Source organism: Nanorana parkeri, unplaced genomic scaffold (genome assembly GCF_000935625.1).
Source record: "Nanorana parkeri isolate BGI_ZX_2015 unplaced genomic scaffold, ASM93562v1 scaffold761, whole genome shotgun sequence".
Classification (NCBI taxonomy): Eukaryota; Metazoa; Chordata; class Amphibia; order Anura; family Dicroglossidae; genus Nanorana; species Nanorana parkeri.
This window is the reverse complement of record NW_017307029.1, coordinates 422644-445132: the sequence shown is the minus strand read 5'-3', so window position 1 is coordinate 445132 and position 22489 is coordinate 422644. Positions and strand designations below refer to the sequence as shown.

At 41.4% G+C, this 22489-nt stretch overlaps 1 protein-coding gene across 1 annotated transcript in view; it reads right to left on the bottom strand.

The window, feature by feature from the left end:
* Positions 1–22489, bottom strand: part of MAGI3 (membrane associated guanylate kinase, WW and PDZ domain containing 3) — a 412367-nt gene that overhangs the window by 88696 nt on the left and 301182 nt on the right. Inside the window, exons 8-12 of the mRNA XM_018564579.1 lie at positions 17129–17235; positions 16825–17013; positions 13215–13826; positions 3658–3695; positions 3357–3516 (exon numbers count right to left, since the gene is read on the bottom strand). Coding sequence (XP_018420081.1) covers positions 3357–3516; positions 3658–3695; positions 13215–13826; positions 16825–17013; positions 17129–17235 — 1106 coding nt within the window. The remainder of the gene's footprint in view (positions 1–3356; positions 3517–3657; positions 3696–13214; positions 13827–16824; positions 17014–17128; positions 17236–22489) is intronic.

Here is a 22489-nt window from a genome sequence, read left to right as displayed (position 1 = left end):
GCTTTAAGCATTACATAGGGCACACATAAATGATGCACAAACTTTACATGCGTTTAGCTCACAGAGCACTTTTTAAGCAGAATATTGCTACCAGCAAGATCCTGCATTCTAGCTGCTCTATTGTCATACGGCCATGTGCACGAGCCCTTTAATGACTACCATAATAATACTTGGGAAGTACGGCAGTAGGGACCTGCTGTAAAGCAGTTTTGTAGCTGGAATAGAAAAGCTATTGAGCCATAACTCGAGAGAAATGTTGTGTTACCAAGATGTTCTGAAGAACATAAAATGTAAAGCCAACATTTTTTCCCCAATTTTTGATAGATGTAGGAAAAAATTTAAATGCCTGTTAGTTTTTTTATGGCTGTAGGCGTCTCCAACAGGTTGATCCACATTCCCTATTTGTCCTGGATATGCGTATCTGGCCCTAGCTGCATTTAACTGCCCGGCATACAGTTACATGCAAATACCTGCAGACAGCCACAATTTATGTCAGCCTGTCATTGATTTGTACAGGCTTCTTGGCCAAGGCTGATCACAGACACCTGTAATCCCTGCCGCAGCTTTACGCTGATTTTTTGCGGTGTCTGGCCCTAATCAAATGTGTGAATGAGACCTAAAAGTAGAAGCTTCCAATTGGGACATATGCTCTAGTGAAAGGTATCTGAGAGGAGATGGCCCCTAAAAAAAAAAAAAAAACAATTACATATTCTATCCATAAAGTGTCTTGCTGGCAATAGTCACCAGGCCAAATCGTGAGGATGACGCTCCCCAGAAGGGACACAGACAGTAATTAATAACCTTCTCTACTCTATGCAAAAACATTACGGCTTTGAATATACAGTACTTCTTTATACTGCAAGCGCTGAATGCCTGTATTTACAGTAAAAGGGAAATGATCTGCCAAGACAACTTCGCCATCATGTTCAGCTTATAGTATTTTTTCTTGATATTTATTTACTTCTATGAAACTAAAGCCAGACATCTGCAGAGAAGTTTAATATGTGCAGAGGAAGACTGTGTGAGGACAGGCAGCCACAATGTCACAACAGCAAGTTTACCAAGTGAGTATGTCCCCACATAGGTTTTCCACTCAGGCTGATGTATCAAAGGACTGCACATCTGACTCTTTTTAGGAGACACACCTAACCAAGTGCAACTGAATAAACACTTTCACAGTAATGCTTTAGATAATTTATCATGTGTTTAGGCAGTAAATAAGGAGCATTGCCTACTTTTAGAGCTCTGCACTGGACATTCACGTTTCTTGACAGCTTGCCTCAAGAATGAGCAAATCGCATGAGAAAGAAAATCAACAAGCGTTCTCAACAGCCGTCAGAAAAGAGCATCTGGGAATCACAATTATTTGCACTGCTGTGCCAACAACCACAGTGAAAAGTACAGTAAACCTTTTACTAAGACTGTTGCGCAAATTTTAGATACGACTGTGGTAACCAAAGGTACCAGACATTTCTTGCTTTTTCTAAATCGCACTTGAAAAATGGTGTGTGAAGCACCCTAAATTTCTCAGTGTCTGGGAACCCTGGCTAAGATGCCAGCATCCTGATATGAACTTGTCTAGCTTCCGTGGCATTTGAGGACGTTGGGAGGGAACTATGCAACTGGCTATATCATAAATGATTTGCAAGTAAGGGGGGGTTACAGTGAGGCTGTGAGGTTCATCTCTTCCATTTTTTTTCTGTCTTACTATTTTTCCGGGCTTTGCCCCTTCTTTCTCTTTCTTAGAAGTTTACATTTTTATTTGATCTTACAACATGCTGACACAAATACTGTAAAGGTTGTCTACACTTTACACACCTGTATTACTTACCTACAGTAATCTTGTACCCTTCCTTTTGCTATTATTATAATTACTGGGTACTTATGTTTGTTATGTAGTTCTGTACGATACATGGACTATGTTTTCTATTATGTCGTGTCTCTCCTCAATACTTTGTATACGGATTGTTGTATGTAATCCTCTCCAAGACTATTTTTGTTTGAAAACTTAATAAAAACGTTGAAATTGAAAAATGCTGGCCAAACCTTGTTATTAGTTTGAAATCGCTGGTCAGAACATATGCTCTTGCCATCATTGAGTCAACTCATTTAGCTTGAAGGTTCTTGAAAATTCCATCCAGATTTGCTACTTGAATGGAATCACAGATGTATTAAACAGGTTTGTTGTTTTTTTTGTGCCTAGCACATATCCTTTACAATATGTATGATTTTTCCCAGAACAAAAAATCATATTCTGGGCCACATTTACAGTTACAGGTTTGTTCGCTTATAAGAGAACCACTTTCCATTCTGCTCATTTGATCCTCCTACGAACATTGATTAGACCCCCTTGGAAAATCAAACAAATGCTCCAAAAACAAAGTTCTTGAACTAATTTCTGCTGGTTTATGGCCAGCTTAAAGTGGACCTCTACCTACTTTGACTAAAAATCACATCAGCATACAGCTCTGCATGCTATAATGAAATCATCTTACATTCATTCATTAGCTAAACAAATATACTTGTTTTCCCACTTCCTGGTCCACTTTAGCACAAACGATGTAATTGTGCACACGCATTGCATCTTGGGAAGGTTACATCAGCAGAGCATTAACGGGAAACCTTATCTGTAATCTCATGAGATTTCAGGGAAAGGCATTTTCTTCTCCTGAGATGATGTGCATGGTCACATGTGACAGAGTTCCAGGAAGTAAAAGGGAGATTAATTAATCTACCCTTAGTAAAAAATGGCCACTGTTGAGAAGAATGGGGAGGAAAAGAAAAATAAGGTATGCAAAAAATAAATAAATAAATCTGTTTGTAGATTGTCATTACTGAGCATTTCTAAAAGGTGCCTTTGTGCAAGTGGAAAAAAAAAATTGTAAGTAAAATAAAAATGTTTTTCTTTATTTAGCTAATGAATGTAAGATGATTTCATATCAGCATAGTGAATTTTCGTCAAAAGGGTTAAAGGTCCACTATAAGAAAACGTAAAAACCTTAGTCCATAGTCTGGGCACAGGCACACGTTTACATCAATACATAGTGGGAATAGTACAGTGATAATTCAAATGCATTTTTTCTACTGCCCTCTAATTTTTTATTTTATACCCAATTACTTTCCCAGAATTTTTTTAATGCAATTATACAGTTATTTTTTCTGCTACCTCCAACTCCCTCTATAACCTCCTTGGCATTTTCTTTTTTATTTGATGTTAATGTGAATTACAATGCATCAATTACTTTTGTTTACAAAAAAAAGCAATATCAATGCTGCAACTATACACAAATGTCCATTAAATTACAATGGTTTATTAACAAAGGAGTGGCATCTGCCATATTAAAGATATTACTTACGCTTATCGTCAAAGATGTTCTTTGATTTCTTGTACACCTCTGAAGGGTCAAGCTTTGGAGAATTAGATCGTGCAAGGTTTGGTGGGAAGGGTAAGGGCTGTGGTAAAGGTTCAGTTGTGCCAATTGCTTCAACACTACCAGTCAGCTCTGGTTTGTCAGTCTTCGGGGAAAAAAGGAGAGGCATGGCATTTAGAAATGTGTACCATATTAAGTATGAAACTAAGTAATGACATTTATGTCCGGATTTTTTTCTTTTTTTTTTACAGAAACCGGATAAATTACCATAATCCTTTGGATAGACACTCACCACTTTTGTTATTTTGGTTGGTGATGGAGGACCTGCAAGAAAAGAAAACAGTTACCATAGAGCAGAGAATAGAGTAAGACAGTGTATGATTAGAATAGCGTTCATTGCACTTGACTTTAACACTACCACACTGCAGTTGATCTTGTCACAGTCATTAAATTTGAACTAAGATGTTTCTTGAGACCAAAATGGTATGCTGAGACATAGATTCAGATGGGAGCCATAGGTTTATGTACATTAAACTATATGAATGTAGCAATAGCCCACCCCACTCAGTGCCAATATCAATCGAATGGGCGTGTGGCAACATAATCAATATGATCAATAAAACCAGCGCTCCATTATGCATTTATAAGCATGTTATGCTTAGAATAACCAACATCTCAAGGCCAAACAGGGCCCCATTCTTGTTCATGTTACCTTAAGAAAGAAGTCCTATGTGGCCCTGAAACATTGGTTGTATGTCCAACTAAGCACATAAAACGTTTTTAGGATCTAAAAAGAATACCTTCCCTTTTATTGGAGGGATAGAATGTTTAATCAAATTTAGAGGGTTACATTAATATTTACAAAAATGGAAAAAATATATATTTTAGAATTCAAATTAGCCCCTTGATATTATCTTAAAAGGTTACCAGATATGGTCATAAAGCATTACAGCCTTTGCAGCACCGTACAAATCTAGCAACACAGCACATTGAAGTAAAATGGCAATTGTCTGGTAACTTGGTGGCATGGCCCCGTTTAGCTGGCACGGCACCATCCTGTAACGTGGCATTAGGGAAAACATGGTAGTATGGCATCACTCTAGCAACAAGATTCCATCCTGGATTTAGTAATAACACCATTCTGCTCTGTTGAATTCCTGGTTTTAAATAGCTTCAACTCTTCTGGGAAGGCTGTCCACAGGGTTTAAGAATGTGAAAATGGGAATTTTTGACCATTCTTCCAGAAGCGCATTGCGAGGTCAGGTACTGATTTTGGACGGAAAGGCCTGGCTCGCAATCTCCGCTCTAATTTATCCCAAAGGTGTTCTATCAGGTTGAGGTCAGGACTGCAGGCAGTTCCTACACCCCAAACTTGCTCAGCCATGTCTTTATGGACCTTGCTTTGTGCCCTGGTGCAAAGTCATGTTGGAACAGGAAGGGGCCATCCCCAAATTGTGCCCACAAAGTTGGGAGCATGAAATTGTCCAAAATGCCTTGGTATGCTGATACCTCTTCACGAAGGGGCCAACCGCTGAAAAACAACCCCACATCATAATCCCTCCTCCACCAAACTTTACACTTGGCACAATGCAGTCAGGCAAGTACCATTCTCCTGGCAACGGCCAAACCCAGACACGTCTATCGGATTGCCAGGCAGAGCAGCGTGATTTGTCACTCCAGAGAACACGTCTCCACTTCTATAGAGTGCAGTGGCGGCTTGCTTTACTCGATGCTTTGCATTGCACTTGGTGAAGTAAGGCTTGGATGCAGCTGCTCGGCCATGGAAACCCATTTCATGAAGCTCTCTATGCACTTTTGTTGTGCAAATCTGAAGGCCACACAAAGTTTGGAAGTCTGTAGCTATCGACTGTGCAGACAGTTTGCAACTTCTGAGCACTTCAGCATATGCTGACCCAGCTCTGTCATTTTATGTGGCCTACCACTTCGTGGCTGAGTTGCTGTTGTTCCCAGCTGCTTCCACTTTGTTATAATACCACTAACAGTTGACCGTGGAATATTTAGTAGCAAGGAATTTAATGGAACACCTGAAGCCAATGATTTGGAGGGGTGTCCCAATACTTTTAGTAATATAGTCTATCTATCTATAGATATATATCGATATACCGATATACATCTATATATAGGTAGGCAAATTAGCTATAATTTTTGTAGGCAAATTAGCTATAATTTTGCGCTGAAGTTGCTAGAGGGCCAGACCATTATAAATAGGGAAGCAGGTTGTTTACCACGAAAGTAGAAGTGATTTTTTCTTTTTCTGAAGATATGGGTAAACAACGCGATTTAACAGCCTTTGAACGTGGGATGATTGTTGGCGCTCGGAGCCATGGAGCGAGTATCAGCAAAACAGCAGAATTCGTTAAATGTTTAAGAGCAGCGGGTGTTAAAATGTTTAAAGACTGGACTGTCAGCCGAAAATCTGGGTCTGAACATGCGAATTGTGGCCGTCAGAGACTAGTCAATGTTAGGGCAGAACGGAGAGTGGCAAGACTGGTACAAGACAACAGAAGGGCAACAGTGCATCAAATTACTGCAGATTTTAATCAGGGATCCTCTCAAATGATCTGTTCGCCGTACACTGCATCGTATGTGATATGAAAGCCGAAGGCCTGTTCGAACACCTTTGCTGTCTGCAGTTAACAAGATAAAACATCTCCAATTCGCACAGAAACACAAGGATTGGACAGTCGAGCATTGGAAAAAAAAGTAATGTGGTCCGATGATTCACGTTTCCAGTTGGAACATGCAGATGGCAGAGTGAGAATTTGGCGGAAACAGCATGAGAGCATGCACCCCACATGCATGAGTACAACCCTTCAAGCTGGTGGGGGCAGTGTTATGGTTTGGGGTAGGGATGTCCCGATACTGATGCTAGTACCGGTATCGCGGCCGATACAGGGCATTTTCAGGAGTACTTGTACTCCTGAAAATGCCCCGATGTATAGATCAGATACCGGCCCTTTAATTTTTTTTAACTAGCTTCGGCCATTGACCCCCATAGCCCCTCCCCCAGAATACCTCTCCACCAAACGCAGGCTCCCTCTCGGCTCTGACCTCTCCGGACGGAAGTGTGACAGCATGGCGGGTGGTAAGTGTTCTGTATGGACAGTCTCTTCTCCCTGCTGGTGATGGCTGCAGCAGTCTGTGTTCCAGTGGTTTCAGTGGCTGTAGCTAGCAGGAGAGAGGAGAAGAGACTCTGGCTTTAAAATCCCCCGCTGCCCCCCTCCCCCCTGTACCTTAGCTGCTACTGCTCCGTGTCCCCTCTTTTTCAACTTGATGAAGCTGTTTGCTTTTGTTGATATATCACAAAGTGTCAGATGTCTGTGCCCGTTATGTGTAATGCATTCACCTGACGTACATTGCAGTTTTCACTCTCAATGAAAGAAGAGAATGTCCGTTCAGTGTGCTCACAGGGGAGGAGAGGAGAGAAGCTGTAAATCTTGCCTTCACACAGAACGGACCTTCTCTTCTTTCATTGAGAGGAAAAAACTTCTGTATAGTGAATCCAGTGAAGTAGAAAGGTGACACTAGAGGTCTAAAAGACCCCTAATGTCACCTTAACCTGTCACGTTCCAGCACTGGTGAGAAACTGCCCTAAAATCATTAGTCTGCATTGTTTTAGAAAAAGTATCGGTAATTGGTATCGGCAAGTACATGAGGGACAGTACTTGTACTTGAAAAAGTGGTATCGGGACATCCCTAGTTTGGGGCATGTTTTCCTGGCATGATTTGGGCCCTTTAATTCGTGTGGAACAACGTCTGAATAGCACAACATACCAAAGTATCATTGCTGATCAAGTTCATCCTATCATGTTGATGGCGTATCCCAATGGAGATGGCTTCTTCCAACAAGACAATGCGCCATGCCACGGTGCTCGTATTGTGCAGGAGTGGTTTCAAGGGAAGCCAATTTACATGACAGGTCCTCTTTATGGAGACATCAGGGTTCTCCAAGACCCGTAATGTCACCTAAGGTACCCTCAGAGAAGCTGATGAGGCAGAGATCTGCTTCACCAGCTTCTGAAGCTGGAGAGTGACAACAGAATGCGTCACTTCCTGCATTCGGGGACTGGAGGTAGTTTGTGTACCGATTTCCCTTTTGATCTCCAGTCACAGAGCAGCCACACCGGTCCTGGCCGCACCGGGCACAGCGCATCTCGGGACTGGCAACGGCAGTGACAGCAGCTGCCAATACAAGTGATCAGGCGTCTCTAGATGCCCGATTGCTTTAATGTAAGGCTCCTGGACGTTTAATTGCAACGGACGGACGGGTAGCTACTCGTTCGGCTCTGCTGTCCTCTCGTCACAGAAGAGAGGACGAGCAGATTTTTCAAGCCCTATATATATATATATAGATCTATATTGATATATCTATATTGATATATCTATATTGATATATCTATTTTCTTCTAAGAAGGAGTGATTCCAGAAATTTCCGTACCGCACATCTGTTGCAGCCAGAACTTAACTGGCTTAATGCAAAGCAACAGGGCCACACTACTCTTGCTAGATACACTTTAAAGGTGCCCTACTTTCGTTGTGCGATGGTTGTAAGGTAATTCAAATCTTGTACGATCTGCCCATCTTGGACAGGCAGATTGTAATTGCGATCATCGCAAGCCCTCCCCGCTGAGGGGAGGGCTTCCGATGATTCCAATGCTGAGTGGGCAGTGTGCACTTGCGCACACCGACCCGTTCAGCATTTGTCTTCCGAACACACCACTAACCCACCGAAAATCGTACGATTTGCGGCAGGTTTTCCAGCGTGTTCAGAAGACAAAAGATGTGCGACCGTACAGTAGAAACAGTCACACGCCTTCCATACACCTGCCGATTAGCGTACGATCGCAGGATCAACCGCAATTATCGTACAATAATCGGCAGGTGTATGGGCACCTTAAGAATGATTTGAGGATCCAGCAACAAAGCCTGACATAACTCCAAACAAGCTAGGTTATGGCTATGCTGGAGCCAGGATCTCTATGGTAAGATCTTCCTACTGAGGCTCAAGCCAGCAGGGGCTCATTTCTGTCAGGATCCCCTCAAAACAAAATAGGAACTGTTGTTATTCCTCAAAAACAGTCCATATATATTTCCAAAACATTACAGTGGCTGCCCCTTTTATTATTGCTAATTAAGCTCTATACCAGATTAAAATTAATTACCATTAATGATCTTACTCCATACTCTGAGTATGTGACGGCAACAAAGGATTAAAAAAAAAAGCAAAACTGTAGTTGGAAGCGGTACATAACAGACTCTCCTAATCCTGGCTTCCAGTTCTATAACATTTTATTTTTTCGTTTTACAGACGCAAAGTCAATTAAGTCAATGAATGTAACACATGAATGAGCCTTGATAAGGCCACTCGGATTCAATCACTGGGAATAAAACAGCTCTTAAAAGGGCAGCGCCTGAGCCATTACAGTAGACATAGAGACGCATCTTTAACTGGCAGCTATCAGGAACAGTATTATGTGCTAATATAAGCTAATTAGTATGGAATGGAAATGGAGTCCGTGTAATTGCTATTAACCATATCCATACTGCAGCAGGAGTTTATCTGCATATCTCATCTAATGTACATCTATACAGATCCCTGCAGCTTATGAATAGTAACTTGCAAAGCTGCTCATTTGGATTCTGAATACCACAATTTGTTGTTTGTTAATAGCAGTCTTTTTTTGCTTTTTTGGTTACTTAATCATCATGAATCATGAAATTAAAGCCACTGGTCATTTAGTAAATGATTGAACCATTGCTTTAATGACTAGGTCCAATCAGCCAGGTGAAATTCACTGCAGTGATATAGGCTGGAATAAAGTAAGCACTTTAATCAGCACATTATGTCCTCGAAATCAACTGCGTGTATACTTTTTAACATTACTTTAAAACAAATGCACAATCTTATAATGTTAAAGGAGTGAAAAATCAGCAAGTATACAACTGCAAAAAGAAGAAAAAAAATCTGATAGTGTATGTAAAGCCTAAAAATGTATTTCTCTTACATGCTACACTTTGTTCTGTTGAATATACCATTGCCAAGTGCAAATAATATTGTGCTGTCATGTGTCTTGCACACTCTGCAATGTTATCTTCCTGCTGAGGTTATCGCTGGACTAAAAAACAAAAACTCCCTATTTGTTATGGGGATAAGGATAGGGGGATAAGTGCTCACATTGTTTCTGTATACATTACGAGCATTGTTATCCTAGGACAGGAGGTGTGCTACGATCAGTATAACTAGGTGAAAATAAAGGGGAGAAAGCCTTAATTGATTCATTTTTTTTCTTGGGTTTAGATACACTTTAAATTAAACATGAAATGTTACTTAGTTAATCCCATTGTATCAGTACATTGCAGGTTCTGTGTCTGGAAATATGGTCCTTTATAAGAATATACAGTATGCACCTTAGATGCATAGACTCCCAGAGCACTCAGATATAAACTTTTCTTCCAGGACGATGGTTCAGGAGCCTGACCCCACACCCCTTCCCATCTCCTGAGCCTTACCATCGGGCAGTATTGCTGGCTGCCACAATAAAGGCTGGAAGGCTTGGAGACTTCCAACTAATTGATTAAGTGTACATCAACATGCCTGGCATTCTGGCCGAATTGGGTGCTTACATTCAGGAAGGACTTGTTGGGTAAGCATCCACTGGTCACTGTTATAAGCAGAGGGTCCTGGATTAGGAAAGTATAAAACACTTCAGGTTTGATAATGTCTGGATGCATGTTCTTGGCACTTCATTTGTATTTATAAAAGGTACAGATAGCTACACTTAAGGTCAGTTCTCAGCAGATTTGTGCATGTCTACAATGACATCATTGAGCAAATGGGTCAAGACCACTGCTGCTTTGTGTGCAATAATTAGATTGTGTCAAAACAGTTTCTATTGAGATTCACTTTGACTCAAAGAAAAGGGAGATCTGAACGAATTTATGAATAGGAAACACCATGCTATTAGTTGATCACTTCCATTTATGGTTATAGAGGAGCAATATGGTCCTTAGCGGTTTAAAAAGAATCTGTGAACAGCTATATGGGAGTTGCCATGGTTGACTAGGTTTTAGAAGTGCAGATTTCAGGATGCTTGAGCTGCTGGATTTACTGCCTAGTGAGTTTCTGACTTGGAAAAGGCATGCAGCTATTGAAGTCAATAAAGATCTGTTCCCCTATCCTGCTTAATTTTTCAAGGTCAGTGACTAGGCAGTAAAGGATAAGCACGACAGCCCAGGAGTTTGCAGATTTAAAACAAGTCAAAGCCCATAAATGTATTATCACAGGTCTTCAATTTACAGGAAACTCATCAGGTAGCTATACTGTATTGGTGCTGCCACTGCTGACTTATTTTTGAAGATGCAAGTTCTGATGTGATCATACTTATCCCTAAGGCTGCCCATACACCTTGTGATCATCGGACAACACTTTTCGTCCGATGATCGAAACGTGGTACAATTTTCGTACGGAGGCCCCATCCTGCCCCAATTATCGCAAGGCTAGATCATCGGTAATTAGAAGAAAGCACCTGGACGAATTGCGGTAATCAACCACATGTATTTTCGTCTGTGCATGTGCAGTGTAAATCGTCCGAATTGTGACGCACGGAAATGCCACCAACCTTGTGAAAATCGTACGTTCGACCGAAGTTTTCTAACCTGCTGGTTAGTCAAAAGTCGATCGATTGTACAGTAATTGCGGTTGTACACTGCCCATCAACCTTACGAATATTGGACGATAACTCGATCGCATACAAAAATCGGCCGATATTCGTAAGGTGTATGGGCACCTTTATTCTTTTAAGTGGCTTGGAACAAGCAGGTGCATATTAGCTGCCCTGACACCTGATATCCAGGTTCTTGCCAATAGCTTACTAAATAGTAAAGGAAGCAATGATATTCCCTGAGTAAGCTTAAAAACAAGAAAGCAATGGCAGCTCCAGTATTTTTTGTCCTCACAGGCTCCCATTAAAAGATCATCATGGGCAACATTACAAGGTAACCACTGCCAGACAGCCTCCATTATTAACAAAGAGCAGAAATGTCCTGAATTAGTCAAAACAAGCAGCCTTTAAGGAATTATGTATGCAGTGAAAACCAGTGAAAACCACATAATTAGCTAGCTGAATAACACCAATTATCACCACAATTGCAGTCCACAAAGCCAAAATTAAGTAAAGCACTATTGCCAAGAATTATTCAAATGAACTGTGAAACTGTTAAAGCATGCAAAAGCATGCATGGATACAACAGTGTCTCTAAATGGCACACTTGTATAGTTGTATGCATACAAACTCAGGAAACCAAAACCATTAGAAAAGCATCTGTATCCAATGGAAAACATGTAAATGTTAGCTTTCAGTAAGGTGGTACCATATTGACACTGGATGGGTGCACTCTTCATGATATCAAACATGTTAAAAGCCCTAACATGGATTACCCACGCACTTCTGCAACTCAAAATTGTGCTAACTACTATCATATTACTGATGGACTAGGTCCCCATCAGGTCCTCTTCCCTTGTGACTGAGAGGATGCTGTGGATAGATTTTATAGCCAACAGACAGCCTGCTATTGGCTATGAAATCCGCCCAATGCCTGCTGTCAGTCACAAAGGAGGTGGACCTGATGAGGAACCTGGTAAGTACTTTGGAGGGGATCCCCACATTTATTTATTTTTTACCTTGATGGTTACGTTTAGCTGACAGCTGGGTAACCCTGGTTGACAGCTGAATGGGTTGGGCAGGAATGACTTGTTAGGACACCAGCTTGCTAGGACACCGGCGGCTGCTGACTTCTTAACAACCAGCCTGAAGAGAAACTGTCACATTTAGCAGCGGCAGTAATACTGCTGCTGAATGTTTCCCTGCAGGAGCTCGGGTTCACTTATGGGGCTGCCCGGACAAACTTGGCCATAAATTTGTAGTTTGGGTCAATGGCGAACATGCAAAGTTCGCCACACCCCTAACTTAGCAGCGAACCCAAACCTCATCCCTAATGCTTACTAAAAATTGCTGTAATATTACATAAGACAATGACTCTATAGCTGCTGTGTCATCTAAATTGATCTAAATAATGATTAAAAAATAAATCCTCTAAGATGAACATATTGTGTTAATTGAGAAGTCATTATGATACCATAAAAATTAACATGTGTTTACCAAAGCAGGACAAAGCAACAGGTCTACTCTAACTTAAAGGAGAACTATGGGGTTAAGGCTTTTCCCCATAGTTCTCCTTAGGGTAACGAGAGGACACAAACTAGCGTCCTCCCGTTACCATAAGCTCAGTATACCGCGAGCTACTGCTCGCGGTATACTGAGACGCCGCAGCTGAAGCAGATCCCGACAATTATGTCTGGATCCGCCCAGCTGCGTGAGTGACAGCTGGCTCTGCCTATCTAGAGGCAGAGCCAGCTGTACCCGCCCCCTCCCCTGTCACGGCAGAGAGCTGTGACAGGATCGAGAGGTGAGCGAACGCCGCTATGTGTTCGCTCACCTCCCGATCTACTGAGCCGACCTGTGACAGTCACATTGTCAGAGGTCGGCTAGAACTATGAGGTGAGTGAAAAGCACTCACCTCATAGTTCTCCTTTAACCATCCCAAGAAGTGAAGGAAAGTCCTGTGTAAGCTGCAATTTCCTATCTTGTTGTATCTTGTCCTAACATAAAATAGGGGAAAGATGCCCCTCAGGGACACAGACACCAGAAAAAACATGACAGGGGCTTTAACCCACCACAGCTCTACCCAAAATTGTTTTTGTTGAAGATGGACTGTTTAATGGATTGTCAAATTTTAGAGTGAAACATTGTTGGTGTTACTGACCTCCTCTTAAAACGAGTAATTGCACTTCAGCTCCCACTGGAAACTGCTTCAAGACTTCAACAACTTGTATGTGTGTCAGGCTCTGCACATTCTGATGACAGACTTCTTTTATTACATCCCCCTTCTGAAGTCCTGGACACCACTGACTATCCAAAATCATTTTCACTTTCTGCCCCATTGCACTATCAGCGATGGCAAAACCAAAACCTTTGGGGCCTTTTAATAAAGGAATGGTCACTAGCTCAGGCTGTGATGTCCCAGATGATGCCATAGATGTCCTTTGATCTTGTAAATCCTGTGTAGGTCCATTCAGTCGCCCATTGACCAACACATGGCCTGGTTTCCTATTGTGGTCCAAAACAACTACTCCAGACGTCAAGTCCTGGCTTCCCATGTTTTCTCCTTGTGTAGTCAACTGCCCATTTATTACTGGTGGAGTATTATTAACAATATCAGCTACAGGGTCATCACTATCTTCAGGAAGAGGATAGCCTCTGCATAGTGTCATATTCACATACTGGTTAATGGGAATAAGCTGGAACATTTGAACAACTTCTGCATGCGTGTGACCAAGAACACAGGTTCCATTCCACTCCTCCATGATGACATCACGGAGCTGGTGGATGTTAGAGACCTTGCGCTCCTCCACCTTCCGTTTGAGGATGCCCCACAGATTCTCAATAGGGTGTAGGTCTGGAGACATGCTTGGCCAGTCCATCACCTTTACCCTCGGCTACTTTAGCAAGGCAGTGGTCATCTTGGAGGTGTGTTTGGTGTCGTTATATTGGAACACTGCCCTGCGGCCCAGTCACCGAAGGGAGGGGATCTTGCTCTTTATATATATATTACACACACACATATATATATATATATACACATACATATATATATATATACACATATACACAGATAGATAGATAGATAGATAGATAGGAGTAAAAGAAGCTTACAGCAAAAAAAAACTTTTTATGCTACATCATTTGGTGGTTGTTTTTTTACCAATTTGTACATTTCTACACCGAATCCCATACCTGTGGTTAGTGCATATTCAGTCTGTTTATTCATTACTGTTAATAACAACAGAAAATGGTGTATTGGTGGACGTTATGCCTTTCTCCTGATGGATGAGCATATGGTTAACTGCAGAAATGGTTTATTTATGGGGTTGAAATCATTACTTTAAGCTTTTTACTCAAGGCAGTTAGAAGCTGGATGATAAAATTGATAATTTTTAACAAATGGGTTCATCCCAAAATGAAAATTTTAGCCAAATATTAAAGGAAACATTTCATTAGAGTAAGGTGTAGGCTGAAATTGCTGCCAGGCTGTATCTGACTTTAAGAGGTTCATTTATAAAAGTTCCATCATTTGCATGGCACTAGTGGCCCTAGATAACGCTGACAAGTATAGTAAATGTTGTTGAACATTTACAAATGAACCCCTATGTATGCTGCAAATGATAAAAGAACTCAATGGGTTAATTTTTTTTATTTTTTATCTCTTTATGGGTTTATTTTAAAGCCCAATTCCAACATTTAATTAAAGCACCAAATTAAGGCAACAAATACAATTGCCTTCGTGCACTTAGTGCTGTTTTTGTTTTTACAAATGTTCTTACTACTTAACCAAGCAGTGCTCACATGACCTCCAACCTCCTCCTGATTTTCCATGCAGTGGTGGCTGGTGGACAGAGCAGAGCGGCACACAATTGCCACACAAAAGTGACCCATGTACACTACCAGTGCTGGCAGACTGGCTGATACAAAGGGTGGGCCTTGCCTGCCTGCGTGTCAGCTTCACGGTTGAGCCAGGCTGGGCATCTTTACCATTGAAGTGGGGAGACAACTACTGGTCTAAACAGTTTCTGAGGGGGGCAGCACCATGGTGAAGGTAAGTATTGCAGCAAAACCAGATTTTTATTTTTACAGCTGTTGGGCCAACTAATTTTTTTTTTCTATTTTCAAAGCTGGAGTTAGGTTAAACAGAATCATATGAGATAGTGGAGCCTAAAACTAAGAACATTCCTGTTGGCTTAGTTTCAGCATGTTAAAATTTAGACTTGGATGAAGTTGCAAAAAATGTTTACTTTTTTTCCTGAATTTCTTAGACTGACTATAAAGCACAGAAACGGATACATAGGAATTTCTGTGCACTTCTGTCTCTTACAAGCAGGGGTGTGGAATTCCTATCGCCCGACGCCCGGGACAGGCAGGCAGGTTAAATACATTCAGTCCTGCTCCGGACAAGCAGAGCTAAATGTATATTGTGGAGCCGCAGCTAGTTTTCATACAAGTGATCTAATCACTTGTATGAAATCAGATCGCCGAGGTTTTCAGGGGTCCCCCGCTCCTCCGGTGGACCCGACACCACGGCACGGGAGCTCACCATAGAGCCCGCAGAGCAGACGAAGAACTTCCTTTCTCCGTCTGCTCTGTGCTATCACTGAGACCGTGGCGCTGTAATCACAGCGCCACCTGTGTCGGCTGCCAGGAACTACACAGAACATCAGTTCTGTGTTGGAGGGCAGGTTCCATAAAGAGAACCTGTCACCTCCAAACTATCACATATAGGATTCTAACATCATATGTGATAGGAATAAAATGAAAAAATTATAAAAAATGTAAAAAACTTTTTTTTAAAAAGTTATAAAAAAAGTAAAAAGTCAGCTCCTTGCTGATTGGCCGCCAATCAGCATTGAGCCATCTTCACGGCCAATCAGGCCATTACTCTGTGCCAGGTTTCCCGATTGGCTAGCAAGCTGGCTCGATGATGATTGGCCGGGAAACCGGCTTCCCAGCTATTCACAATCAAGCCGGCCAAACAACATGGAGTCGGCTTCCCTGGCAGTCAGGAAGCCGGGTAGCATCTCATTAACCGCTGCCCGGCTTCCTGATTGACCGGGAAGCCTACTCCATGCCAACAGAAGCACCGATTCTCAGTGAGTACTGAAAGCAAAATATTGGTACTCGATACCCAAAAACTGGTATTGGTGCATCCCTAGTTTTAAACTTAAAAATTTTTTTTTTGTATTGGGACAAGTAGATTGTTATGAAGGACAAGTAGATTTGACCCCTGCTTTAGCCCTTGGACAAGTAGTTTTTTCAAAGTATACTCAGCACTTTAGTTCTAAGAAAAAAATAATCTCTCCATTCACTGGACAGGGTAGTTCACACACGGGTCACAGACAAAATTGGCAGACTGTCAGTTTATACAGAATGGTAGCCTAGTGACTATTATTAGGAAAACAGATCTGTCAAATAGTGCACAAAAGATGTGATGTTTTTGTATTTTACTTAACATGATATGCCAAACAATTATGTTTTTAAGAAAACAGGTAAACAAGCTAAAACATCTTTTTCCTCTCACTTTCTATCCAAAAACAAAAGTAAATTTAGTTAAATGAACCTAAAATTAGACCTTTATTTTCACATTCTGCACACTAAAAGGCATGATCCCCTTCAGAAATCAACGATCTCTAACTGATAATATTAAGCCCATTTAAACTAGAACAACCTGCAAACATATTTCCATCAATATACTGCATAATTTAAACAATGTCCTTGTAATTTATTTTTTCCTGTAATATAATTTGTTTTTGGTGTAAATATACCTGGAGCTATTATCCCGTCTTGTGCAGCTGGACCGTCTTTGAGAACGTTTTTCACCTGCAAGAACTCATCTGGTCTGTCTCCTCCAATAATCGTGAATCCAAATCCCATAGCACTTTTCTTAAGAGATGTGCGCAATGTTGCTCCCTTTAGCAGTGCTGGATCTCTGGTGAATGGGGACTTGTCAGGCTCTGCAAGAGGTACAAATCGAATCATTGGGGGAAAAAAGAGATGAGTTTAGAATAAACAGTGCTTAACTTAAGCATATATCATACAACTACAAATTAATATAGTAAATACCCATACCAGGAATTATTGCCCCTTCAGGCGGAGGCAGACCCAGCTGGCCAAGCTGCTTCTTTCTTTTAGCTTCAAGAACTGGATTTTCAAACTGTGTTTTCTGGTTAATGTGGCTATATTGAAAAGAAAAGAAAAAAAAAGTTAGTCCAAAATACAGTGTAAGTAAAAAAATAGATGTAAAGTCACCCATGCTACACTGAAAGAATTTGACAATCCAATTCTTTATAAGCTCATGTGCAGAAGGGTATTGCTTTATTCCTATTTTGAATAGATTTGCATTTGCAACCGGCAGTCAGGATCTCTTATGTACACTCATAATTTTCATATTGTATTCTACATACCAAAGGTTAGTAACCTTTCTTTGCATAGGCGTTCAGCAATAAATTAGCTGTGCACCTCTGGCTGACATATTTTATCCTTTTAATGGGTAATTCTACCCCAAACTCGTCCTGTGGTGTGTTGAATCACCCACCCATCACCCTCACCCTCCAGCGCCGTAAGGCGCCCGCCTTACTTGCCTTGTGCTAGCGCCGGGCCTGTACAAGTCTAACGAACTGTAGTCAGACACAGAAGACATGCAATAGGAAATGGTCAGAAACTTCAGATATGTTAGAGGAGATGATCAGAGACTAAGGACACACTTCAGAAGACAGTTATAAACTAGACAAAGGTAACATGAGATTTCTAACAATCTCTGCTATTACCGCCCTTTACGAAACAATGCTACCAACATTTGTGCTCCCTTACAATTTACTTGTACCACATGTTATATTTTGCTCAGCAAGATCTATCATAAATCATCAGAGAAAATACGAAAAAAAAAACCAAACATTTAAAAAGAAAAGGGTTGAATAACACAAAATGTAGGGTAATGTGAAAGAACGCACACACACACCTTAATATTTAGAAGCAGGACAAAAAAACGAAAACATGTTTCTCATCACTGACTTAGTGATGAAAGCGCCAAAACAGTGACTACTGTCTGCAGGAGCCCTGAGTGCAGCATAGCAAGAGCCAAAGGGCCACAGGTGGGCATCAAGGTCTTAAATTAAGTGGATGCTTGATACTGGGATTGCCCTACCCTAACTTCTGGCTCTGTTCATGCCGATCTTGGACTTTAGGGTTTACCCTATGCTCCTGCTGCAATCTCCAGAATATAAAACGGATGACATTTCTGGTAAGGAGACTGCAACTTCATTGTAATCACCACAGCAGGAATAAAGAGGAACATTAATATCTTTGAAATAACAAACATACCTTTAGAAATGTTTAGTAATGACAATCTACATACAGATACTTCTAGACAATTGCTGGCTTTGTATTCTTTGCATACCTTATTCCTCTTTTCTTCCCCATTCTTCTGACAGTGGCCATGTTCACTAGACATAGGTTACTAGATCTCCCTTGACTTCCTGGAACTCTGACACATGCGAATAAGACATGTGACCTTGCACATCATCTCAGGGGAGGAAAATGCCTTTCCCTGAGATCTCAAGAGATTACAGATGAGATTTCATAGCAATCCTCTTCTGATGTAACCTTCCCAGGATGCCACACTGGCCCTTTACATCACTTGTGCCAAAACTGTGGATAAACTATTTTTAAGTAAAAGAAAACCGTGTTTAACTAATGAATGTAATATGATTTTAAATCAGCATGCTGATATGATTTTTTAGTGAAAGGAAGTAAAGATCTACTTTAAACCTGATATGGTATTTATCTCAGTGATGTAAGCAAAGAATCCCAGGAAGACCCCATCCCAAAGTTCCCTGTACTCAAAAAAATCCATGCAAACATACCCTGCACCTTCACAGCTGAAAGCTAAGCAGTGGGGTAGGGGAGCTTGAACTTTCTATGTACCTGCTTGGTGTCTGAGAACCCAAGAGATAAGTTTGAGAAATATTTATGTTACTGAACACTGTCACACGGTAAATATACAATTATCCTGTCCGAGATCACCGGCACCGTGGACAGTGCAAAAGATACCCCCTTTCCAGATTCTTTTTAAGTCTGTTTTTGGAAATATTGCTTCTTTTTGTATACATTCAATAGTATCATAAAATTTGTTTAGAAACGATGAATAAAAACAAAGAATTGATTTAATGTAACTGCCCTTTTTCTTCATCTTTGTGAATGTGCTTACATGCATGGAACAGATAAAAATCATTAATTCATTCTCTCATTTTTAAAGTATATGGGCTGCCACTATACTCCTCATACAGAGTCTGGATTCTTTGCAAATGTTACATTCTACAACCTCCTACCACTATTCTCAGTCCACTGTCTTTTATCAGTCAAACAAAGAGCCTCTACTGGCCACAAAGGCTTTGGTATTTCACATCTTAATGGCAGGAAGAGGGCACATAGTTAAGAAGGTGAGGCTTAAAATATATCTAAAGCCAAATTTTTGGGCTCAAACACCACAAAACTCTATCCCAAAAATTGCTTGTATTAGGCCTTGGTGTCAAGAAGCCGTCAGAGAGCTCCTGATGATAGTGTTGCGCGAACATCTGCGCATGTGCATAAACATAGTTTGACCAATGGAGTAAGGCCTGGGTGTGCGTCTCTGCATAGATGCGCGTGCTTGCTCACATGTGTGCGCACCTCAAATTCTGGTCCCAGACGTGCCATTTAAACTGTGTCTCCCTGATGTTCAGTGCTGGATGATCGTCAGCTATCAAGTATCCAGCATATTTTTCCTGTATTCCTGTTTGTTGACCTGGCTATCCTGACCCTGCTGTTCTCCTGCTCCTTTACCTCGGATTGTTGCCGACACCTCTTCTGCCTGCTGTTCTTCTACCTCACTGTCCTCCTGGTTTCATCCTCGGCCTGCCCCCCACTACGAATCCGTCTGCTGCCTGGTTCTGCATTGCCACTTGGTTCCTGCTCCGGATCCTGCTATCACCTGACCTGCATCCCAGACGTGCGTTTCCTGTATTGTCTGCTGCGCTGCAGTGGTGATTCTGAACTACTATTCTGGCACCAGTCTTCAGGCACTTGTGCCCCTCTGTGCCCTGAGCTCCCTGTTCCATTAAGCAGGGGTCTCAGGACCGGAGTTGCAAGAGAGGCCTGCCTCGTCACTTCAAGCTCCGAAAAGGTATTTGACACTTGGTCTAAGATCTGTCCTCACTAAATATAAAGGAACTGATCTGAAGACAACCGGAGGAAGAAAAAAAAAAAAAAAGGATATTTGTGGTATATACAAATCAACATAAAATTCAAAAATGGAAACAATTTTGGCTTATTGCACTTTTCTTCTTTAAAAAAAAAAAATTGAGCTCACAGGTGTTTATTTAAAATAAGTTCAGAAATATGCAGGATCCAATATTTGTAGAAATCATAATCAAACGTCATCCATCAATAACCATCAATCACCATAAGCCAAGTATTTTAATATTATACAGGATTAATATAGCGCCAACAGTTTGCGCATAGCTGTACACAATATGGGGGACTGTACAGTTACAATAAAACTCGCATTCAGCACAGGGGTGTGGGAATGTCCACTGGGCAGTGTTACCCTGGTTATGAATTACTATTCCCACCACTGCTGCATGCAGGGAATAAGTCTTTCTTCATGCCAAATCGGCCCGTCACATGCCGCCAATGAGATAATGTCCCAAGTATGGACCAGCAGTTTGGTTAGACACTTCTGGAAGCATTCCACTCCAGAATGCAAAGCACTTCTTCCATCAATGCCAACATGGACCAGAAAATTAAGGTGGTAGGGAGATGAAAATAGGGTCAAATGAGGGGAATATATGGGGGGAAAAAAGGGGGCAAATAGAGTCTTTTTCCATATCTGCTATGTGGACACTAACACCCAGTGGACATCCCCTATGTGGAATACAAGGTTTATGGGGGGGCATACTTTATTTAGGCTCATGGTGTTGAGTGGTGTCTTTATACTCTGGAGGAGTTAATAAACCCATTGTTGATCCTTGTGGACACATTTACAATCATGTTTTTCATCTCGCTCCTGCAGTTGCTTCCTGGCGTATTACATTCTGGAACAAGGGACCAAGATTTGGTCATGTTTGTAATGGGATTATTGGTTCTTTACATATGCATATACTAGCATGATCCCTCAGATGCGGTGTATACAATATATCAAGATGTGTGTGTATGAGATATACAAGATATTACTAGTATATGTTTGACTTATATGGTCCTCTCTCTCTCATTACAAAATACATAATCATCTGCACATGTATCCTTGAAAGAGTAGACTTTGATCAAGGACATGTGTTGAATGAACATTGACGTGCATAATCTGTGTAATGTATACAAGCACATTTTGAATATCTATAATTGCAATATTTTGTATGATGTATAATATGGCCCATTTATTTGCTTTAACATAATAGAAAACACCTCTGTGTGTGTTAGGCCTAAATATGAAGAAAATGTAAAGCAGGCCTAAACATTCATCCAGGTACCCATTGACTGTACCAGTCACCCAACAATAAACTGGAGATGTGCCACAAGAGACCTGAGTGCAATAGGCCTACTAGCTATGAGAAAAATGTCAAGCAGGCCTAAACATTAATCCAGATATCCATTGGCTCTTCCAGTCACCCAACAATAAACTGGAGAAATGCCACAAGAGGCCATCATTTGACATGCACCAGGTGCACTCTCATTCAGCAGCAAAGATAAATACTAATTAGACAGAATATGCAATTAAGTAGTCTTCTGCAGAACATAAATCATTTAGCCTGAATACCAAAAGACCACGTACAACAATTTTGTGGTAAAATTAGGTACCTTGGCTTATATTCGGGGCGGCTTATACTCGAGTATATACGGTATGTTACCAGATACTACAAGCACACATCACACTTTAACATAAAAAGTTCTAGTTGTGGGCCAACTACAGCAGAATTTTCTCTCACCAATTAGAGAAAAACTATGACTTAATCTAGCGTGCCAGGTTACTTTGATTCCAAGGATCTTCTGTCACAAAGCTGTCACTATGACTCACACTCTCAAATTAAGAAGCTTCCCCGCATATTTCTAAAAGCAAACGACTGCAGCACTAACACATTTAGCAGTTCTTGAGCAAAGTTCTACCTTTTCTCTGCCCTTCATGCCTTTAAACAAGGTATACGAGCAGCGGGACCCGCTCTGCAGCCCGGGTCTGTCATCGGGGGCTCCATCAAGCCTTCCTTCTCTAAAATTCGGCAGCCGAACTTGGCCTCTCTCTATCCCTCCTGTCCTCCATTGCTACATTCCTTGGCCGCGGCCGCTTCCTCGCGGTCTCCGGCAAAACGGCTGCAGCCGTTCTGCGCATGCGCGGACGGCCGCGGCGACGGGCTTCGAGATCATGGAGGCTCGGGAGCGGGCGCCCTCGTTGCGGTATCGCTA